The 23,088-nt window shown below is 43.9% G+C and overlaps 1 protein-coding gene across 2 annotated transcripts in view; it reads right to left on the bottom strand.

Moving 5' to 3' along the window:
• Nucleotides 1-13,992: 13,992 nt before the first annotated feature.
• Nucleotides 13,993-23,088, bottom strand: part of KCNK10 (potassium two pore domain channel subfamily K member 10) — an 80,050-nt gene continuing 70,954 nt past the window's right edge. For both annotated transcript variants that reach the window (XM_028718098.2, XM_028718089.2), the window contains 2 exons: nucleotides 17,673-17,815; nucleotides 13,993-15,300 (listed from right to left, as the gene is read on the bottom strand). In XM_028718098.2, coding sequence (XP_028573931.1) covers nucleotides 14,680-15,300; nucleotides 17,673-17,815 — 764 coding nt within the window. In that variant the 3' untranslated portion in view covers nucleotides 13,993-14,679. The remainder of the gene's footprint in view (nucleotides 15,301-17,672; nucleotides 17,816-23,088) is intronic.

Genomic DNA, 23,088 nt, shown 5'->3' with positions numbered 1-23,088 from the left:
GTTTCCTGCTTGGCAGGGGGTTGGACTCGATGGCCCTTGTGGTCTCTTCCAACTCTATGATTCTATGAATTCCTTTAGGGGAAGCCAAAATTGTTTAATGTGGCATGATGCTGCTTTAAATGTATAGTGCAGATAGACCTTCCTCGTTTGAAGCTTTCCTCATTAAAGATAATATTATTTATTTATTTATTTATTTATTTATTCATTCATTCATTCATTCATTCATACCCCTCCCATCTGGCTGTGTTTCCCCAGCCACTCTGGGCGGCTTCCAACAAAATATTAAAAATACAATAAAACATCAGACATTAAAAACTTCCCTAAACAGGGAACAAATGGGCCTGAGAACAAAATGCTGCAGTCTGGAGTCCTGCTGTTATTTTCCATTCCACCCCCCTTCTTACCCACCCTAGAGTTTTTAATCACCCTTCCGCAAACAACCAGTCACCAGTCTATTGAGCACCTTCAGTCTTCATTTAACTGTTTTTGAAGTTGTCTCCCTCACTCCCTATTGGTTTTGTTCTTCTGCAGACCTTTGGGTCCTAGCCAAGCCTGGTGGAATCTCCTCCTTTCCTTTCCTTTTTAAATCAATGTTATTTATTTTTCTTGATCGCTGATGGATTCTGGGGCCATGGCAGGTCCCTTGTCTGGTGCACAGGTATCGCATGCTTTGGGGCCTAGTCACAGCTTGGGGACCACGTAAACCAGGGTTTCCCAAACTTGGGTCTCCAGCTGTTTTTGGACTACAATTCCCACCATCCCTGACAACTGGTCCTGCTAGCTAGGGATGATGGGAGTTGTGGTCTAAAATCGGCTGGAGACCTAAGTTTAGGAAACTCCGACTTTCCCAAAATGCTGCTGCAATCCTCATGCATGAAGGGGCAGAGCTTTTCAGTGGCTGCACATAAGAGCAGTAGTGTTGACGCAACCAATGCAGCTGGGAATTCAACCTGGGTAATCTCTTCTCCTTACACTTTCAGTTCTCCTAGAGAAAGAAGATTCGTGATGGTGTGGTTGAAACTGTCATAACCATGTGAGAAGCAAGTTTCCACAAAAAGCTTCCCACATAGAATGGTGCCCACACAGTTACATGTTTAAGTGGCTTCCATGTCCCTATTCTAACAAGGATTTTGTGTGCAGTGGCGTAGCGTGGGGGGTGTAGGGGGGCTGGCCGCACCGGGCGCAACATCTGGGGTTAGGGCAAATCCACAGGTTAGGGGGGGCAAATCCACGGGTTAGGGGGCACAAATCCACGGGTTAGGGGGCGCAAATTACTTGCCTTGCCCCGGGTGCTGACAACCCACGCTATGCCACTGTTTGTGTGTGTGTGTGTGTTAAGTGCTACTGAAAGGATAAATGGTTAAAATGCACCAATGCAGCAGTTTATTAATGGCTACCAAGAACAATAAAAGGATTCTGTTCTTCCTTCTTAAGTGTTTCCCCCACCCCCCATTGGAAGATCTCACACATTATTACAAATGTAATTGTACTAATGTTCCTCTTCAGACAAAGGGGGGGTAGGGAATCCATTTAAGATTTCCCAAATGTAGTTACTCTGGTTCCTGCTCCTAGGCATTTCCACATCGCAGCAGCAAGGAACAGGAAGCAGGAAGCCATTTGTGACTGCCTGGCAGACAGGAAGCCTTTTGCTGTTCCATCTCCTTTCCCCGTGGAAGTCTTCTGTCTCTTCTTTTTCACCCAGGGGGAGCAGACAGCCTCTGGATATCCCAGACAGCTGGAAGGAGAAAAGCTGAGAGGAACTAATGTAATTGCTAATGAGGCTTTTGTGAGGAAGTTTTCTTGCTTCAGATACTAAAGGGAGATAAGCTTCTTGTATACTTTTGTTTTCTTTTATGATTTTATTATATATCCAAAGCAAATGGTTAATTTATTTATCTTATACACAAGTGGCCAGTGTGAGGGATGAAGATCCAGCAAGGAGGTTCAGGGGGCACTTTCATTATACAGTGGTACCTCGGGTTACAGATGCTTCAGGTTACGGATGCTTCAGGTTACAGACTCCGCTAACCCAGAAATAGTACCTCGGGTTAAGAACTTTGCCTCAGAATGAGAACAGAAATCGTGCAGCGGCAGCGTGGCAGCAGCAGGAGGCCCCATTAGCTAAAGTGGTACCTCAGGTTAAGAATAGTTTCAGGTTAAGAACGGACCTCCAGAATGAATTAAGTTCTTAACCCGAGGTACCACTGCACACCTTTAGCATACCCTCCAACATTTCTCCAATGAAAATAGGGATGTCCCATTCCATAACGATAATTTTACTATTTATACCCCAAACATCTTACTGGGTTGCCCCAGCCGCTCTGGGCAGCTTCCAATATACAGTATATAAAAATGTAATAGAACATTCAAAATTAAAAAACAAACAAACAACAACTTCCCTATACAGAATTGCTTTCAGTCGGCTTCGGGGGTCAGAGAACTCCATATCTTCCAACATTTCTCCAATGAAAATAGGGACATCCTAAGAAAAAGTGGGACATTCCAGGATCAAGTCAGAAACTGGGATGGCTCCTCTAAATCAGGGATGTCCCTGGGAAGTAAGGACACTTGGAGGGTTTGCTTTAGGTGCCAGATGAAAACGTTGATCTTCAGCCAGGCCTTTTACTGGTTAATATCTTTTACCTCTTGTAAACGTGTTTTTTGGATTGTGGGGGAGGGGGTTAGGTGTTATGTTTTGTTCTTTTATTCATGATATATTTTGTGCTTTTATATTGTATTTTTTATGTTGTGAACTGCCCTGCATCAGTGATGAAGGGCAGCATACAAATTTTAAGGATGATGATGATGATTGGATCATTCTTTATCCTCAGATTGCTTTATTTGAAGTTTCCGCAACTCTAAATTGTCACTATGGACTGAAAACCAATCTGGACACAGATGATGTAATGCACATTGAACTCAATATTTGGCCAGATCCTGTTTTCTTTCATGTGAACAATTGACATTCACTACTGCTGGCATCATGCATGCAAAGCATGAAGTCCATCTGTCCTATGAACGTTAAAAAAGAAGTTTCATTTATGGGTGGTAGAACAACATTATATTTGCACCCAAACTGTCAAGATGGCATCGTTTTCAAATGGATTCCGATCCATGGATCTATAGTGGCAACTGGTATTGTTTAATTCAAAAAAGGGAAGGGGAAGAGTGGTGTTAAGTAGCTCAAAAGAAAGGACTGTCATGAGAAGACTTTCGCTCCTACATCTGCAGAGTGATTAATCATGATGCAGAAGGGCCAATGGAAAGTTTCTGATTTATGGCCCTGCTGCTCAGTTTCACATAGTCAATGTTCAGCTCAATTTCAAACTCAGGAAATAAACACAGTTTAATGTAATCTGAGGGCACAGCAATCGTATTGAAGGCAAACGGGGAGGGAATGTGTTGGTAAAACCCCCAATGATTTTGCTTTTTAACAGCATGTATTTGTAGAGTGATGGTTGGAGAAGCATGTGAAAGTGGTGATGTGAAGATTTCACCCCTTCACTTCCAGCAGCAAGAACGCTCCTGATTTAGTGCCACCATAAATTCTGAAGGAATAGAAGGAAGGTGCCTGCTTTCAAAGTCCCCTTTTATTTGTTGTTTCACAGAGGCTAATAATGGAACATGCTCAGGGCTGGGAACATCCATCAAAGGGGCTATAAATCTGTCAGGGAAAATGCACAGAAACTTCTCCCAAATGGGCATCTCTCAAAGCTGACTCAGTTGTGCTCAAACTTTCAAAGGAAAGGAAAGTCTGTGATGGCTAAAATCCAAGAGGAAATTTGTTCGGAAAAGGCCTGAATGGGAGCCATTGGAAGTGGCCATTCAGAGTTTGGGGGCAAAATGTCACCAGTACACTGATGATAGGTAGCTCTGTTTTTCCATTACAACTGAGTCAAACTGTGGTCTGGAACATTGTCTTGATTGCTGCAATGCACTCTGTGTGGAGCTACACTTGCACCTGGTTGGGTAGCTCCAGCTTGTTCAAAATGCTTCTAGACTACAGGTGGAGACAGGCTACCACCAGCACCCTAACACCTGTGATTAAAAACTTTCAAAGGTTGCCCATATGTTAATGGGCCTGGTTCAAGGTTATTGTGTTAATTTACAACATGGATACCATAAGAACCACCTGATCCCTTATAGCCCAGCCAAGTCACGGAGATTCAGAGGGGTCTCTGTTAGTGGTGCTCCATGGTTCAGATGCTTGTAATTACCAGAAGCCATGCATTCAGGCAAACAAGGCCATATTTGGAGTATTTAAAGTTGATTGATGTGGGGGCAGGCATTCATAAAAGGGATCTACTTTCCTCCCTGCAAACATTTGTTCATGAATTTTGAGTACAATAGCAAAATAGATGCCCTAGCTGATATACCAATTTACTTCAACATCCCTCCCCAAAATCACAAGGATTGGAGAGTCCTGCTAAATAATTCCTTCTGATTTCCAGCCTCACCTGTCAATAACAATGACATTCTCCTTCCCACTTCACCCTCTCCACTCTACTGTTTGCTCTCCCACAAACTTCACCCCCCCCCCGCTCACACACATATTCCTTAATAGAGTAAGCTAAGAGACATTAATTTTCTTAATAAATACCCTCCAACTATCCCAATAGGGATGCCCCATTTTTTCCTATGAGAGCACAGCACCCAAAAACATGTGTTTTGTGGGTGCCATGATCTCTTTTGGGGCCGTGATCTCACACAGCACCCCCAAACACACATTTTTGGGTGCTGTGTGAGATCATGCCCCTTCCCAAAAAAAGCATGTCTTTTGAGGCCACGATTTCACAAGGCTCACATGACAAGTGCATCCCAGTTTTTCACCTCAACATGTAACTGCAGACAGGGGGTTGCATGTATGTCTTTTTAAAAAGTTCCACATACATACCTGTTACATCCAATCTGCCCTATCAAAACCATCTTTGTTAGAAATTCCAGGAAAGACTTCTGCTTGACACCTGGAAGAGCTACTGGAATTCAAAATAGGCTGTGCTGAGCTGCATGGACCATTGTCCTGACTCACTATGGACACCTGATAGAATCAGTTTAAAATATATGCCCAGTAATGCTGAGAAGACTGGAAGTAACCAGTAAGCTATTCTTAGTGTATTCTGGTCCAATTAAATCATCTAATTCAAGTAGTTAAATTGGCAGCATGAAAGTGTGGTGGTAGAAGGAGGGTCATTAATTTTCCAGAATAAAATTTCCTTCAGCAGTCTCAGCTACAGAGAGGAGGAATATTGATGTGTGCTTAGAGTAGCAAATCAGATCTGGTTATAAGCAGTGCATGAAATCTGCTGCATTGCTAATGGCTCCTGCTTTCTGTCTGCCTCTCCCTAAGAAAGACGAATTATGTTGATCAAGACCTTGTAGAAGCAACAGGAAATAGGCAGGAGAAGTGTATTGCGAACTTCAGAGAAGTTTCAATTCACATTTAGCTTCAGAAAGTGCAAATAGGGTATAACTTTAAATGCAAACAGGATCAAATTTCTCCTCCCATGCCTCGGCCCAGTTCTCAGTGACTGTCAGTCAGTGGGTTGAGACAGATGAAAAGGGGGGAATTGCAGATTGCCCCCTTGGGGAGCCAATACAGGGGCATGAACATGAACCCCTGGCATGTGTTTGTGGTAGTCACCCTTAACAAGAGAAGGCAGAGGTGGAACAGAACAAGAGTTTTGGTTCTGAGTGAAAGAGAGGACCTGGATGCAAGGGAATAACTCTGCTAAGTGGAATAACTACCATTTTATCCCTCCCACTGAAAGGGGCAGGAGAGATCTCAAACTTCCCAAAGTGTGTTGCAGAGACAGGACAGAGAGAGAGAAAGGAGAGAGAGAGAAAGAGAGCATGATGTAGCAGAGGTTCCTACTGTTTGTCCTACTTTCTGCTCACATTGCTCCTTTGCTTGGAGAAGGCAGGTGAACAAGAAGGAACAGAAAGAAGGCTGAGCCCTACAGAGCCAGGAGTCTCCAGGCCCTCTACTAAGCGTAGGTCTCAGCAGCTGCCCAACAATACCAACCCCTCCTGCTGGACTGGCTGGAAACACAGTCCTGGTGGCAAAACATAAGGCACTGCCTGGAGGCTGCCTGCAGGAGGTCTTGGCTTGCAGCATAAACATATGGTGCCATACAATGTGAAAGAATATGAGTCACCACTGAATAACCACAAGCAGCTCCAACTTGTATCAGAGGATTCTGACTTCAAAGAGAACTCCCACACCACCCTTTGGAGAAATTTTATGTAACTTGTGTCATTCAGGGATGAATACGCCTCTTTTATTGTTATTATTTCTATGGCTGCATTTTCACCCATAAGAACCTAAGAAGAGCCAGTTGGATCAGGTCCATGGCTCATCTAGTCCAGCATCCTATTCTCACCATCACCACCCAGATGCCTATAGGAAACCCGCAAGCAGGACCAAGGCACAAGAGCACTCTCCCCTCCTGCCATTTCTAGCAACCGGTATACTGCTGTCAACCATGGAGGCAGAGCATAGCCATAGTCATCATGACTGATAACTTTATTGTCCACATATTTGTCTAATCCCACCCTTCCTATGAGTTCTAGGTACCATAGTTTGCCCCAATAGCCTGTGATGTAGGTTAGGCCAAGGGTCAAGCTACATAGGATGGGCCATGGCACACAGAGTGGGGGTGAGCCTTTCCTCTGATGCTACAATCCTGACAAAGATGAACAAAACATAAAACTTTTTCCTATGCCAACTAGAACCTTGGTGTAAGAACTCAGGATCTCATTCCCTGTCTTCAAAGGATGAGGTTGCTACCAGTCAATGTAGACAATATCAAACTAGATGGACCAATAGTCTGGTTCCATATGAGGCAGCTTCTGATGTTCCTTCATATATTCCCATGAGACAGAATTTCCCGCAGAGTCACCTGCACTTTGGCAGATGATGCAGATTGTGTGGCCCTCCTCTGGTTCCATGGACTCCAATCCCATGGAGCCCCCATGAAACCACGTTTCCCTTACACTCAGTAGCCACTGAAGCAAGTACGCCACTTTAACTGAGGAAGCATCTCTCACCAGAAGTGGAGCAAGACTTTCAGACAGAAGTGCTGCTTTTATTTGTTTTCTTTTCTTTTAAGGCTCAGTCAAGAGATTGCCCATTGCTCAACATTTGAATCTTGTTCCAATGAATCCCCGGCTTGGGTGTCTTGCAGAGCTGTCCATGGTGCTACCTGCATCCTGAGTTTACCTTTGCTCTGCTTAGCTTCTCTTGACTCTGCATTGCTTAACCCTGAACTCTTGCCAGGACAACCACCTCCCTCCCTCTGCTTCGGTTCAAAGGCTCACACTGCTGTGGCCATTCCTGGAACAGAACTCCTGGCGGTGGGAAGTAATTTTCATTGAGACTGACGCTCAGGAGGAAAGGGATTAAATCCTCCCTCCCCACATGACACAGTTCCAGTCCTGATAATGGGTCCCTGGTGCTGCAAACCACTGAATTTAAGACAGTCTCGCAAGTACAATAGGAGGCCTTTAGCAATGGAAGATAGTGGCTGTCCAGAGAGATAAATTTGAATCCTTCTGGTCCAGCATTCCCTCCACAACACTAGATCTCAAAACACAAGGTGACATGGGATAAAGAAATAAACAGATAAGAAGAGCCTACTGGATCAGCCTAATGTCCCATCTAGTTCAGCATCCTGTTCTCACAGTGACCAGCCAGGTGTGTGGGGGAAATCAGGGAGCAGAATATGAGCACAATAGCACTCCCCTCCCATGGTTTCCAGCAGCTGGTATTTGGAAGTACTGCTGCCTCCAATTGTGGCCATAGAGCAGGCACGTCCAACAGGTAGATCGTGATCTACCAGTAGGTCACTGGACATCTGTGGTAGATCACTGGTAGATCACCAAAATGGGGTAGATCATTGCCAGTTTTTAACTCTGTGAGTAGATTGCAGTCTCTTGGGAGTTGGCCACCCCTGCCATAGAGCATATTCATCATGGCTGGTAGCCACTGATCACTCTCTTCTTCATGAAATATTAGCCACAACATGCTAACAGTGTTGACTGCAGAACTAATGCAAAAGATGAATGGAATATCCAACTACAAAAGATTTAGAAGAAGAATAAACAACAGGAAGAATGGTTGTAATCCTCCAGAAGGTCTTTGTTGCAGTTTTACTCATCTTTGGAAGACATTACATTATTCAAAACAAAACAAAACACAGTTGCAGCAGAACTTTTTGAGATGGCAAGAGGTGTATTTGGCTTATTACCCAGCTAATGATATTGATTAGAGAATCCTCATGTTCTAAAAATAGCTTTCGAGAGCACTGTGAAATTATATGGAAACCAGCAAGTCAAAATGGTATGAGAAGGTGTAGAAAGTTTTTCCGCAAGAGGACCGAGTTGTTGTTGTTATTATTATTATCAATTTAGAGAGGGAGCCACACTGAAAATATTGGCCCCCATATTGCTACTGAGAAAGCCAACCCCAGCCCTCACTCCAAATCCTCAATTTCATTCAGTGAAAACAGACTTCCAGTTCATGGCTTTGGGTTTTAAGAAATCTCAACATTTACCCAAGTCACAAACTTCACAGTAGTGAGAACCTTTATCTCCAATGAGTCCAAATGAGTTATTCAAAAATTCCAGCCCTTAAGCTGTTCTTGCCCACCTTTCAAACTGAAATTAATGTTCCCGATCCAACTGGAATTATGGACTAGTCATGTATAACACATAGTGGCTTCCAAGTATGGGTGCACATTCTTATTCTGCTCAGAAGGTACATTTAGCCATCTCAGTAGGATTTGGGTGGACATTATGTCAAAGGTAGCTTCCATGTCTGGATCTCCCTTGGTGGAGCAGGGCAAGGAGATTTTCTGCATGATCTTGGAAGCTGTGGGCCTGGCCTTGGAAGTTGTTAAGGTAGAGGTGAGTAAACAGTGGCCCCAGGCTAGATATGGTCCTGGGACCTCCACATCTGGTCTGCAGGTTCCTGCCTCACCCTACCCCCAGCCACTAGAATTAGACTTCAAAACGGTTTTCTATAGTTAACATGTGATTATTTTCCACCTTAATTTGCATTTGGGATTATCTAATGTGAATATCTTAAGGGACGCGGGTGGCGCTGTGGGTAAAAGCCTCAGCGCCTAGGGCTTGCTGATCGAAAGGTCGGCGGTTCGAATCCCCGCGGTGGGGTGCGCTCCCGTTGCTTGGTCCCAGCGCCTGCCAACCTAGCAGTTCGAAAGCACCCGCGGGTTCAAGTAGATAAATAGGGACCGCTTACTAGCGGGAAGGTAAACGGCGTTTCCGTGTGCTGCGCTGGCTTGCCAGATGCAGCTTTGTCACGCTGGCCACGTGACCTGGAAGTGTCTCCGGACAGCGCTGGCCCCCGGCCTCTAGAGTGAGATGGGCGCACAACCCCAGAGTCTGTCAAGACTGGCCCGTACGGGCAGGGGTACCTTTACCTTTACCTTTTTAATGTGAATATCTTAAGCCTCAGAATCCATCTAAAGGACTACAATTATTTTTTGTCATTTACACAGTGGCATATCTACATATATCAATTAACAATTTTCTCAGATCCGCAGGGAAGAAACCAGATATTATTTGAACTAGAGAAAGGGAAATACTAACACCTTATCAAAGCCTGGCAATAAAAAAAGAGAAATGATGGGAAAGCATGAAACAAACATTTAAAACCCCATCAATTCAAAAGTAATTAATTTCTTCCAAACATGGCACCCATAATCATTCCTTAGAGATTTTGGTTGTTTAAACCTATGAGGCCATCCGACCCTTAAAAAGCAGGGTGAGGGAACCTGTGGCTCTCCAGATATTGTTGGATTGCAACTCTCATCAGCCTCCATCAGCATGGCTAATGGCCAAGAATGGTGGGAGTTGTAACACAACAACATCTAGAGAGCCAGTTTCTCCAACACATTTGGTATTGCTATAGGACAGCTCATAAACATAAACAGCTCAGCTATTTTAGGAAGGATGCCTGTGGAATGTGTGTGTGTGTGTGTGTGTGTGTGTGTACACACACACACACACACACACACATATACACACACACACACACACACACACACACACTTTGTAGCTCGTTGAAACCACACAGAGAGGGTTGCACTTAATCCCTCAGGGTCTGAGCCAATTGCTAATTGACAGAGGTGTGTGCATCCTATATCATCATCATCCATTGTTCCCTTGCAGTTGAAATAATAAACTACATCAATAATAATAATAATAATAATAACAACAACAACAACAACAGTCCCTTTAGTTAGATGTTACTTTCAGCCACTCCCATCATTCATGTAAGACATCAATCTGCACCAGCAGCATCATTTATGAGTGTGAAGCTGATGGGTCTCAGAGAAGTTCTAAGGCGCATCTTCCAGATTCTCAAGTTGATTGTAGAAAGGGGCCAACTGTAACTTGAAAACTGTCATGAAGAGAAGTCAGCTTGCTCACCTGCCTTGACAATGCTGCTTTCAGTGTAGTTTAACCTAAGCAGATCTAAAAGGCTGAAATCCTAGGGACTTCACTTGCCATTTGAATTTAGAAAAGTAGGATGACTAAGCGTGTTGTAGAATCAGGCTTCACGAAACCAATACTGAGTTCAACAGTTGTTTATATTTCAGACAGCCCTGGGTTTGTTTTTACTTTTCGTGTCAGGCCCTGCACCAGGAGGAATAGAGTCTGAAGACTCATGCAGCTAAGCAGATGTGTAGGGCTGATCTGAAATTGTCCAGTTTGAGAGAACTGATAGAAGAGAGCATTTTGGTCCATTTTCAGGAGGCCCAAAATTCAGGGTGAGTTGGAAACGCATCACCTGCCTCTGGCAATCCTTTGGTAGCAGCCACTGTTTCTTCCCAAATCCCCCAGGAGTGACGCTACATAATTATGCAGTGTCACTCCCTGTCTTTGAAGATATTTTTTTATTTTTAAAAAATGGTCACCAACTCACAGCCACCATAAGGAACACCCTAATTTTGTCATGCTGTCACTAAAATTTGCCACTGCCACACACAAAAAGAACTGAGCCAAAAGTTATACTAGCAGCACTAGTGGAAATGAAATCAATCAATAAACAGAGTCAGTGGGCAATTTCAATTTGCATTCTCATCCACTAGATAATGCATGTAAATAGGCAATGGCTGGGCATTCCCCACTCAGAAAGAAGTGGCAGGTTTCTGCGGGAGCAGGCCATTTTGTAGTCCCTCTGCTCCTGGAATGAATGGATTCTCCAATTATATTCAATGCAAAGAAAGCTGGTAGCGAAGTAACATTTAACAGCTGGCATTTTAAAGAGGGTGTTTTTGTTAAACTTTTTTTTGCATATCTGATGTTCAAAGAATGAAAGTCTGAAGGATCAGGTCTTTAAAACATCAGATCTGTGTGATTAGAGCTCTTAAGTCTAGCCACTATTTCCCTCTCAAGGTTATCACAGAAACTGCATGTCTTAAGAGAATGTAATTCCCGGTATCTGATCATAAAGTGAAGGGCAACCGACTGAGCAAGCTTTCAGGGCTGTCTTGGTTCAACAAATCCATAGACTGCAAGGGTGGGAAGAGTTTTTCTAGCCTTTTTTCAGTTTCTGAAGCAACATCTTTCATGATAAAGGTCACGCAAGGCTTTTAATCTATGAATTTATCCAGCATTGATCTTTGTCACTGCTTCAATAGCCTCCTAGACCAGCTGACTCCAGGGCAGCCTTTGAGAAAAATGTCAGCCACAGGTAAGTTTCTCACAGCCTCTCCTCATGCTCTGGACACTCCCACCCCAAGTTTTGCATCTGGTCCCAACTCCCCAGCACCTCCTTTCATTATGCACTTTAATCACATCCTTATGATCAAGCTACACAGCATTCAATGTGTCTCTTAAAAAAAAAATCTCACAAGGGGAATCAGGTTTGGTATTGTGGGTGTACAGAAGCTGACCACCACCTCCCCACATTTGCTACAGGAGCAAATTCCCGGTAACAACTCTTCACTGGTGAGGGGTGCGTGTTCAAAAGCCCAGTGCACTGTCGATTAAGGTTACCAGATTTTTTTCAAAGAATCCGGGGACACTTTTTTTTTTTTGAAAAGAGAAAAAAAAGTTGTTGTTGTTGTTGTTGTTGTTGTTGTTGTTGTTGTTGTTGTTGTTGTTGTTAAATTAAGAAGTAATCTCTTCTGTGATCTACTCTGTCACATGGCCTTCCTCTGGGCCCTGGCCTGCTCTCTTGGGAGTGCTAGCCGCCGGGGAGTAGATTTGGGTCGGGCCTGGGCTCAGCCACGTGTCCTTGCCCTCCTGGTGCTCCCCTACCTCTCCTTCTCAGCGATGGCGGCAGTGGCACAGCAAGGTCGGGGCTCCTCTTATTTTCCTCCTTCCTCTTTCTCTCTTCCTTCTCCTTCTCCTCTCCTCCTTCTCCCTGCATCAGCTCCAGGGTTTTCCTCACCCCGGAGTGTCGCTGGGCAGTCGGCCGGGCGCTCTCACTCCCAGCTCAATTTGGGTCACGGGGGGGGGGTGTCCAGCAGTTTCCCCCAGTTGACGCGCCAGGCGTCCCTGGTTCCCCCTCAGCAGTGGCGGTGGCAGTCTCAGCAGCCCGGAGCCAGCCTGGTAGCGCAGTTGGCTCTGGCTGGCTTCAGGAGCTGCTCGCTGCCGTGGCGCCCGCCATTTTCCCTCACCAGAAGTCCCCATATGATGTGTCTTGTGCCGTTGAACCAATCACACAACATTCTTTCCCTACTAATAAATCTACAACACTTAAACTATAAATCCGGGGACATTAAATGAAATCCGGGGACATTCCGGGGACGGATTTTGTCCGGGGACAAATTTGTAAATCCTGGGACTGTCCCTGGGAGACGGGGACATCCGGTAACCATATTGTAGATGGGGCCCACCCCATGCTTTCCCTAGAATGTCAAGGCATGATTACAGAAACTATTCCTGGTTATATTATCTTCATAAACTAAGTTTGGGTGGGTTGTACGGAAGGAGGGAGGTGTAGTGTGTTGCACTAGGTTTGGTGGGATTTGAAGAACCACAGCTGTTGGTGACAGTCTTTGAAGGCTATGCAAAAAATTCATAGATGATATGCAAGTTTGCACATGTAATCCAACCCACCTTTCATTTCAACGCCTTTCCCCTCACTCTATTTCTTATGCAAGCAAACACACCCAAAATTGCATTAATTAATTTTCTCACATCCTCTTCCTTTGTTTTGAGGTCTGAAGCTATTTGTGCTCTCCATATGCAATCATCAAAGACATGGCAATGGGTATAAAACGTGTAGTAATAATTATCTTGTTTGTTGTTGGCTTTGAAACCAAAAGAGGTTTTGCTTAGGTTCTGAGGAAGGGAGGAAGAGAAACTAAAATGAATGAGAAAGAAAAGTAACACTTACAGGAGGATAGTCCACAAAGCATGTGATTTAACAGTTGCACAATATGATGTTATTAATGGCACTTAAAGCTATAAGCACTTAAAAATTTTGATCATATTTTTTATCATCGCCTTCATCATCCACATGGAATTTTGGGAAGTTGTCTGTCTCTCATACCTAAACCCTAACCACCAATAGGGACACAGAGCCCTGAGCTTTGAAAGTTGCCCTGCCCCATGACTTTACATTGTATATGCACTTATGCCTACTGTTTTAAAAAAATCAACTTCTGCTACAGAGAAGAGCAAAATGTTTGACATCATGCAAAGGCTTCACTCTCTGTCTTCATTGTATTACAGCATTACAACTGGAGCTCCGTCAGTAATACAAAGTGTGGATGCAAACATTTTAAAACAAGGGGCTCACTGTTTAACTGAACCAAGCGCTAGGTTATTCCTCGCTTAAACAATGCAGATCCTGAAATTTTGAAGGTTCTCCAGTGTATGATTATCAGTTTATCACAGGAATTTCTTCCAAGGGCAGGGAAAAACACCCATACCCACCCACACCCCAATTTCCCGCTTTTAAAATTTCCATTTGTTATGTGCTGTTTTTGTGTGTTTTCTTTTCTTTTTTCTGGGGGGGGGGGGATATCCTGCTGTTATCTTCATCAGTGTTTCAGCAGTGTCCAGGCAACTTCCTTGTGCATGGGCATTTATTTATTTATTTATTTTTGGATTACTGAAGCTAATTCATCCATTTTTGTATGTGTGTGTATATATATATATATTTGAAATACAAAATGGGAGAACAATCATATTTGGATCCTATGCCAAATCATAAACACTGCCTTATTTTAAAGTTATTTTGCCTTTCCATAAAGAAAAAAAAGAATTCAGCAGTGACAGAAGCAAGGAACTTGTCATCCATTGAAAAAGCAGAAGCCTTCTTTCCTCACTTCCCGAAATGCTCTTCTAAGAGGTCTGTCTTTGCTCCCAAACATTCCCGCTGTGTTATTTGCCTTTCCAGCTGTTATTACCCTGGTGTTTGGATGTTCCTCCACGGCAAGCACACGTAGGCTGTCATTGTCAATATTCCAGCTGCGGACGCCATTTCCCAGTGTGATTTCTTTTGGCAGAGCAAACTTCGGTTGTTATGGCACAGTGAAATATCCCAGGATGTTATGGAACCAGACTGAATTAGAAGTCTGTATAAGGCACATGTCTTCTTGATACATATATCCCTCTGTATATATATCTTGTACGTATACAAAAGACTAACATTGGTTCGTGAGAGTCAAGGGTCATTGTTTTTGTTTGCTTTCACATTTAATTCCTGTCTTCAAGTAATGCTTTGTTTTCGTGTTCCCTTTCTTTGGTTTCTCTGGGGATCACCCCGTTCTCAAGGCCCATGTGCTGCTCAATGCAGTCGGTGAGAACGGCAGTGCTGGAATGTTCCGAGTGACACCCTTTCTCGGAATCTTCCTCCTTCTTCTCCTCGTCCAAGGAGTAGTTCCGGAAGGTCTCGTAGATTTTGCGCACGTCTTCCGGGATGCTCTTCTTCAGGTCTTTGTTTTTCCTCTTGGTCAGCTTGGAGGAAGAGCCGAACTTGTTGATGATGTTGTCCTCGGAGGCCCCCTGCCCATGCTTGCTCAACTGTTCCGTCCCTTTAAGGCGCAGGTTGTTAGGCCTGTTGTTGATGCTTTCCTGAGATGAAGCCTTGAAGTGGCCACTGTCCAAGGCAGCAAAGACGCAGCGTTTCTCCGGAGAGAGCATATCCAGCGAGTGGGCTCTCTGGTCCAGCCCCAGCCGCCTGCGCTCCATGCTCCGAATCGTCGCTGCTCTCTGGAGCTTGTCGTGGATTTCCACGCTCAGACGACGGCGCGTTTCCCTGAACTCCGCAGTCACGTTGGCTTTCCATTCAGCCGCGTGGGCTTTTATTTCACCAACCTGTGAAAAAAGACAAAAACAAAGAGCTGAAAAAAAAATCATAGTATTATTTTTTTTAAGGGTGGGTTGTTGTTGTTGTTTGGTACTGCAAGTATAGATCAAATGGGGCAGGGAGGGGAAGCGACGCTAGTTAGAATTATTCGCTTGGTTTCCAAATGGCTCTTGTCTACTTCCTACTATATTACATTCATGCCATTTAAAGCCACATGGGAGGCGATGCTGGCCAAATGTCTTCTTTCACACAAGCTATTCAAGGCATAAGAGCTCCCTTTGAGACCAGTTGTGGCAAAGCTGGGACATTCAGCTTCCTACAAAATACACCATTTTGACATACAACGCCAAGCTTAAATAACCAATTGAGATTCTTCACAAGGGGCCAGGCTTTTGTGTGTGGTTCCCACCCCCCACACCATGAGGTGGATTTCCAGGAAACCAGAAAGTCTCTGCCTTGTGTTAATAAGTATGCACCCACCCTTCTGTTTCCCCATGACGTTAGCTTTGATCATCAAAGTGCTTTCAGATTCAATCAATCCCTGGTCCCGTTTCTTTCACCCTATAGGATCAATCCCGCAGCTCTATAAAGTGCCGCCAGAAAGAATGTTAAAAGGAATATAAATAGAGGTGTTTCTTTTCTGTGTCCCAACCAGTGGCGGAGCAGCGTACATTTGGGGTGTGGCTCGCGTACATCCCAGGGGGCGTGGTGTGTGTCTCGGGGGTGTGCGCATCTCAGGGGGCACAGCACATGTCTCAGGGGGCATGGCGCACGCCGGGGTGCACAGCAACCATCCCGGGCTGTGCGCGGTGAGCACTGAGCGTCCTGGGGTGGGGACAGCCATAATGTCACCCCCCCAGATGGCACCCAGGGGACCACCCCCACCTTTGTCCGCCAGTGGTCCCAACTATGACTGAGGCTAGACTGGGTGAGACCCTTCTATGAGACGACACCTAAACTTTGGGATTCTCTTCCAAGGAAGGCCTGGCAGGCTCCCTCTCTATTTGCCCTACCTTGTTTTGTCTTAGATAGACTTAGAATTTGCCTGCTTAGCAATTTCTAACACATGATCTGGTTGTTTTTAATGCATTCCATCTGTGCTATGAGTGTCTTTGTTTTATCAATGCTTTTGTTAAGATATTATATCTATCATCACAGGGCATGATCTGAAAGCACTACCACTTTGCTGAAGCTAAGGAGGCCCGGATCTGGTTGGTGCTTGAATGGGCACCCACCACATGTATGCCGACCTGGATTCGATGATGGAAGAAATGCAGGATATAAGAGCAACATCATGGAAGAGGTGTTTCTTTGACCAAGCTGAAACTGTCAAGCTCCCTTGTTATTTTTGCTCTTGCCAGGAGATGTACGGTCGCTAATGCAATCTTGCTACATTTATAGCACTGAAATTGTTGTGGGTTTTGTGTATGTGGTTCTATTTGCCATTATGCCGGTTTTTTATTATGTTATTATGAAATTGTTCTAACAACAGTAGAGTTTGAGATGCCTTCCCACTTTCTTTGATGTAAGCCACTTTGAGCCCGATTCCTTTTGTGGAAAGGCAGCATACAAATAAAATTGTGATGGTGCTAAGAGTATTGATGATGGCATCCATCTGTCTCGAGAGGCAATGGAGTGTGCCTCTAGAGGTGAACTCAAACCACTGCGTTTGCAGCACCAAAGTGACCTTCCGGGAGCACGAGCCTCAGTAGAGTGGATGGAGGTCCTGGGCTGCCCCAAACGATAAGACCTTCCTCTCAGTCTTGCTTATGCAGGACAAAGGGAAGCAGAGTGGTATATTTGGCACCGGCTTGGCTGCAGGAGTTGCCAGAAGAAGGCATACAAAATGCCATCCAACCTTCCCCCCCCCCCCTTTATCCTGTATCTGGCCTCCTTATTTACTTCTTATAAGCTGTTTCCTTTATGAATAATTATTAAGATTTTTCAAATTATAACTTAAATATCCACAAGGAAATCTTTTATCTGGTTGTTTGTATTGCTGTATGCTATGCTTATTGTATGTTATGTTCACGTTTAATGAGGGTGGATTTCTGTATTGGGGGGTTTATGTTGTTGTAAATAAAATTTCCCACAAAAATTGAAAATTGAAAACAAGATGCCATCCAACCATCTTAGGGACTCTACTCCAGATTTGGGTAGGACTTACACTTCAGGCTTTTCTTCTCCGTGATAAAGGTAAAAACAAAAAAAAAATGTTTTGTTTAATATTTTATACAAACCATTTTGAACACTTTTTTTTTTTAACAGTGGAAGGTGGGGTACAAGTCTTCTAAAACAGACTTAATGAACTAATAAGGGCAAATCAAAGCCAAACTGGCAAAGGAAAACCCGCCAGGGTCAATCATTTGCCTGTAGTTACCTCCTCTTTAGTCTTCTTCGAAATAACTCGCAACCAATCTCCAATCATACTGAGGACAGCAGCAAAGTATGCAAGGCCCACGAGGATCCAGAACCATACTAAGGGCTTATACCATTCCCGGTAAGGAATTTCGGCATTTCCTCCTGAGGTGGGGGGAAAAAACAGACAAAAGCAAAGTGTTTGGTTTCACCCAGGAATTTAAATGCAGAAATATCAAAGGGTGAAACCATGTTTTGTCACTGTTAAGTTAACAGCCCACCTTTTATATATATATTTTTGCAATGGGATTCCTGCATTGAAGGGGGTTTGACTAGATGCCCTTTGGGTCCCTTCTAACTCTAATATTCTATAAGCATTGCAAATGACTATTTACAAAGTGATAGCTTGTCACAGTGTGCAAATTGCTGCTTGATAAATTTACATTGTCCTGTGAAGGTTCGATGAGTTCTTAACCATACCTGATGCACGATGGCAGAATTACAGTAATAATATCCAAAGTAGTCTTATTCAGAAATACACCCAGTTCAGTTCTGAAACCTTTGCTTTAGGAACGAAGCCTTCAATTGGTATGGTAGTGGCTCCTTTTTTGAGTCAACAGTGTTACTGAAACTGGACCTTCAACCACTCATTTCCTGAAACAATTTCCTCCATGCCAATGGCTTTAAAACAGCAGCACGAATCTGTCCTTTAAAATCAGGCTGTAATAACTTCTGTCCCAGCTGCCAGCACTCTGAGGGATTGGAATATCAAATTAAATTGTTGCAAATCCGTAACTAAAATTGGAACTTTCATTTGTTTATTTCCTCTTTTCTTGTTCATAACTTTTTAAAACAATAATGATCATATTAGAGCAAGCTCTGTTTCAAACTAATTGGGGTGGTAACTGGCAACCACATGCCAGGTCATTATGCAAGGGGTTTTATCTCCTTCAAAGTCTAAAGTTCAGGAATGCAAATGTTGAATCCAAGTTTAGAGTTTGAAATGTTTTTGCTGTATTCCAAGGCAGATTTCAAACATAATCAACTTGCAGTGCTGAAGTGCAACTTTCTATGCCTATTCAGAAGCCCAACTAACATTATAGTTTACTAGATCGCACCCTAAATTTCCCCTTTTCCATGTGGCTAAATATTGACAGATTGGCGAAGACCCACTTGAGATCAATGGTGCAGTTAGGTAATTTTTAGGGACCACAGCTCAATGGTAGAGAATCTTCTCTGCATGCAGAAGGTCCCCAGTTCTATCCCTGGCATCTCCAGATAGATCTGAGTCAGATACTTCAGACTCCTACCTGAAACCCTGGAGAGCTACTGCCAGTCAGTGTAGACAGTGTAGAGCTCAATGAGCCAATGGTCTGACTCAGTATAAGGCAGATTCCTATGTTCCTAAGCCTGGGCTTAAATAGCCTTATGGAGCTCAGTCCTCACACCACAATATACAGTATACAATATATTTGTATTACCTTCAAAACGAAGCAATTTCCTGCAGCCCTCCTGTTCATTCAGGGCCCTTGGCTTTTGCCCTGGCAGCACCACTGCCCAATAACATTTATGTATGTAGATGTGTCCCCCTCCCCTGTAATATGGTTCAGTCCATACCCCTCTCTCACTCCCCCTGAGCATTTCCACTCTTGCAGGCTGTTAGCAATCTTATCCATTTCAATGAAGCCTTAAAGTGCATTCTGCCCAGCCTGTCTAGGAGCGGGCTTGCAATGATTGAAGACTCATATAAAAACCAAAGCATGCAATTGCTGGCAGGGATCCAAATATTGTTTTCTCTCAACGTACGCTATACGTGCTGCCATCGCTTTATGCCTTTCCCAGTATAACAAAGGGCAAGCGGTTGTGCTCTTCGTTGCTACGCGGCGGTGAGGTTATTCTGATCACATGTGCCCCGGTGGGGATTTGCCATAAAGCAAGATAACGGCCATCTAAGCACAGAGTTAAGGAGGGAGCGTGGCAGAGGTGCTGCTTCATCCTGTGCTATTTTCTTTGTCCATCAACCAGTGCCACCTCAATCTATCAACAGTTACAGTTCCAAACACACACAAATTACCGTATTTTTCGCTCTATAGGATGCACTTTTTCCCCTCCAAAAATTAAGGGGAAATGTGTGTGCGTCCTATGGAGCGAATGCAGGCTCCTTGGCTTCAGCGATAGCAACGCGAAGCCTCCGAAGTGCAGAGGGAGCGCTCCCTCTGCGCTCCTTGGCTTCACGTTGCTTTCGCTGAAGCCTTTGGAGCGCAGCGCGAGTTCCCGCTGCGCTCCGCAGGCTTCAGGTTCCTTTTGCTGAAGCCAGGAGAGCAAGACTCTCCTGGCTTCAGCAGAGAGGGAGAGCTGCGCAGTGCCCCTTCAGCCAAGCGGGAGCAGAAATGGAAGGGGCTCCGTTTCTCCTGCCGCTTTGCTGAAGGGGCAGTGAGCAGAGAGGGGGAGAATTTTTTTTTTCTTGTTCTCCCCCTCTAAAACAAGTTTCGTCCTATGGTTCGGTGCGTCCTATAGAGCGAAAAATGCGGTGGTAAGCACAGAGAGAGTCATTTTGGTTTAAATCAATCAACGTCCACTAATCTGTGTCTCTGTGGTAATGTGTCATTTATATTTTACAAACAGCTCTTTCAAGATCAAAGGGGAGATAGCCTGACAGGCTGTCAATACAGAGCAATGGGAAGGTCCAGGCAACTGACGCGTTATTGGATGGCAATTGCTATTAGCACACAGTGGTGCGTTGAAGGAACTTGTCACACGGCAATTCTTCTCCAGAGTTAGTCTCCTGAAAAAAAGCTGCCAACAGGAAGAAAGCTCCTAGCTGATAGCATTCAACATGTTATTGGATTGGTAATGGATGATCTGGATCTGCCCAGTGCCCTAAGATTCACTACCGTCTCCATCCTTACAAATTCCGTATTCTGTTCCATTCATAAATCTCAGAAGAAACCATCAAGACCGGCTACACTGATAATATAGGTAAACATGAAACAAGATTTGGGCTCCAATTTTGAATATGGAGGTCTGGCTGGAAGAAACATGGACCCTATCGGGACAGAGCTTCTCCGAGACTTGGTGTCTAATATAAAGGACTATCAAAAAAAACCGGCAGAGAGGAATTGAAAGAGAATTAAGAGCCTCGGACGTGAGGTCTCCAGGCTGATAGCAGATAGACCGATGGACATTCACTGGGGATCGAAACCGGGAAAGGGAGGGGTGGGGTTTTTGGGAATCCAAATGGTGTACAATTATATTTTGCTTTTTTTTTATTAGGTTTTGTTATTAGTATAAAAATTGGGGAATTCGTGGAAGGGAATCTGGGTCGAACTTAGAAAAGGGTTTTAAGAATGAACACTGACGTATAAATATTGATGTTCATAAATTACAATTGGTTAACTAAAATGAATTAAATATAATAATGTTAAAAATTAGGGGACAAGAACTTGTTGAACTAACAATTTGAACTGGAATACAAGAAGGGGAGGTGTGGGGAAGTCAGGGAAATATGTCATTGAAAATAAGGACTGTAAACTTTATGTGTTTTTAACTTTTTTTCTCTTTTTTTGGTTTTTTTTTAAATGTGGAAAATCTTAATAAATATCTTTTTTTAAAAAAGATAATATAGGTAAACATGGATAAACTCAGTTCTATTCGAGTTTTTTGGGTAAACATTCCAGGGGCCAATAACTAGATCTCTGATCTTATCACCTCTACCTCAATCAGCTCCCCACCCCAGAGAGAGAGAGAGAGAGAGAGAGAGAGAGAGAGAGAGAGACTGCATGCACACACATTTCGCTTCTCCAAGGGATCTGAGTAAATAGCATTGAATGAGGAAGTGGAGAAAGTATCATCCTCACTCAGTTCTATGGGTGTGGTATTCAACACTAGCTGTACTCAGAGAAGGCCCACTGAAGTTAATGAGCATGGTTAACTTAGGTTCATTAATTTTAATTGGTCTACTACTGTGAGTGGGGCTTGGTTGAATACAACCCTATGTGCTTTTCGGATATGAGAAAGCTAACCAATTTTATCACCTCATCACCAAGGGAGCAGCAAGGGGTGTGGGCCCAGAGGTTCTGTGGATACTGGAGCAGACCTACAGGGCATCACTGTCCCCTTGGGCACCATGCTGCCAACCCCTGGAATATAGGACTGCAGCCTTATCTACCCAGAATTTAGTGCATTTCATAGAAAGCAAAATGATCAATTGCCTACATCCTTTCGTTTTAACACAGGGCTTCATCTTCATTTCAAAGCACTTGTTAAACACTGATAATATTGATACAACTGAAACCAGCAACGTTGGAAGAAGAAGAGATAAAAAGAGCCATTTCACAATGATTCCCCGCTGTATATCCTTCATTCATGGCCTTCTTGAGAAAGCGCACTGAAATGAATGGAATTTGTGGCAGCAATGACTGGTGGATTGCAACCAGAGATAGTAATATAATAAGAAGAGCTTGTCTGGATGAGATCAAATGCCCACCTTGTCCCTCGTTTGGCATCAAGTAATGGCCAACCAGAAGGCTGCAAGAAACCCACAATTAAGGCACGAAGGTAATACCACCCCCTACTGTTGCCTCCTCCTGCCAACTGATATGAAGCACGTTATGTTAAGAATCATAGAATCATAGAGTTGGAATAGACCACAAGGGCCATCGAGTCCAACCCCCTGCCAAGCAGGAAACACCATCAGAGCACTCCTGACATATGGCTGTCAAGCCTCTGCTTAAAGACCTCCAAAGAAGGAGACTCCACCACACTCCTTGGCAGCAAATTCCACTGTCGAATAGCTCTTACTGTCAGGAAGTTCTTCCTAATGTTTAGGTGGAATCTTCTTTCTTGTAGTTTGGATCCATTGCTCCGTGTCCGCTTCTCTGGAGCAGCAGAAAACAACCTTTCTCCCTCCTCTATATGACATCCTTTTATATATTTGAACATGGCTATCATATCAAGAGATTCTACAGAAAAACATGGAGTCAAAGTATCTTCTCTTCATCATGGCAACGGGGGGGGGGAGGGCACATTCCCTCTTCTCTTTGACCTCCAGTCCAAAATGGTACATTTGCTTTTTGGTAATTGACAGGGACAGATATTTATGGTTCCGAATTGTAGTGTTCTCATCCCAGCAAGTACATAACATCTGCACTACACACCTCATTAGTCTTTCACTTCCAATGTCAGGTTTCTATAATGGGATGGATCCAGCGCCAAGAATTCTATTAAAGGTAGAGAACATAATTCTGCAAGCTAGCGCTTAAGAAGCTGTTGTCCATTTGCTTTGATGTGTGTGTGTGTATGTGTGTATCCCTTTTTTCAAAGACTGTAAAACAGCTTTTTGGACAGCTATCATTTATACTTCTGATCTTACTTCCACTTTTGAATTTAAGTGTTTCTAAAAAATTGATGTCCTCAGGAAGGCTGTTTTTATTAGGAAG

Source organism: Podarcis muralis, chromosome 1, assembly GCF_964188315.1.
Source record: "Podarcis muralis chromosome 1, rPodMur119.hap1.1, whole genome shotgun sequence".
NCBI classification, from domain to species: Eukaryota; Metazoa; Chordata; class Lepidosauria; order Squamata; family Lacertidae; genus Podarcis; species Podarcis muralis.
The sequence above is the reverse complement of the archived record's forward strand: the minus strand, read 5'-3'. Positions and strand labels throughout refer to the sequence as shown.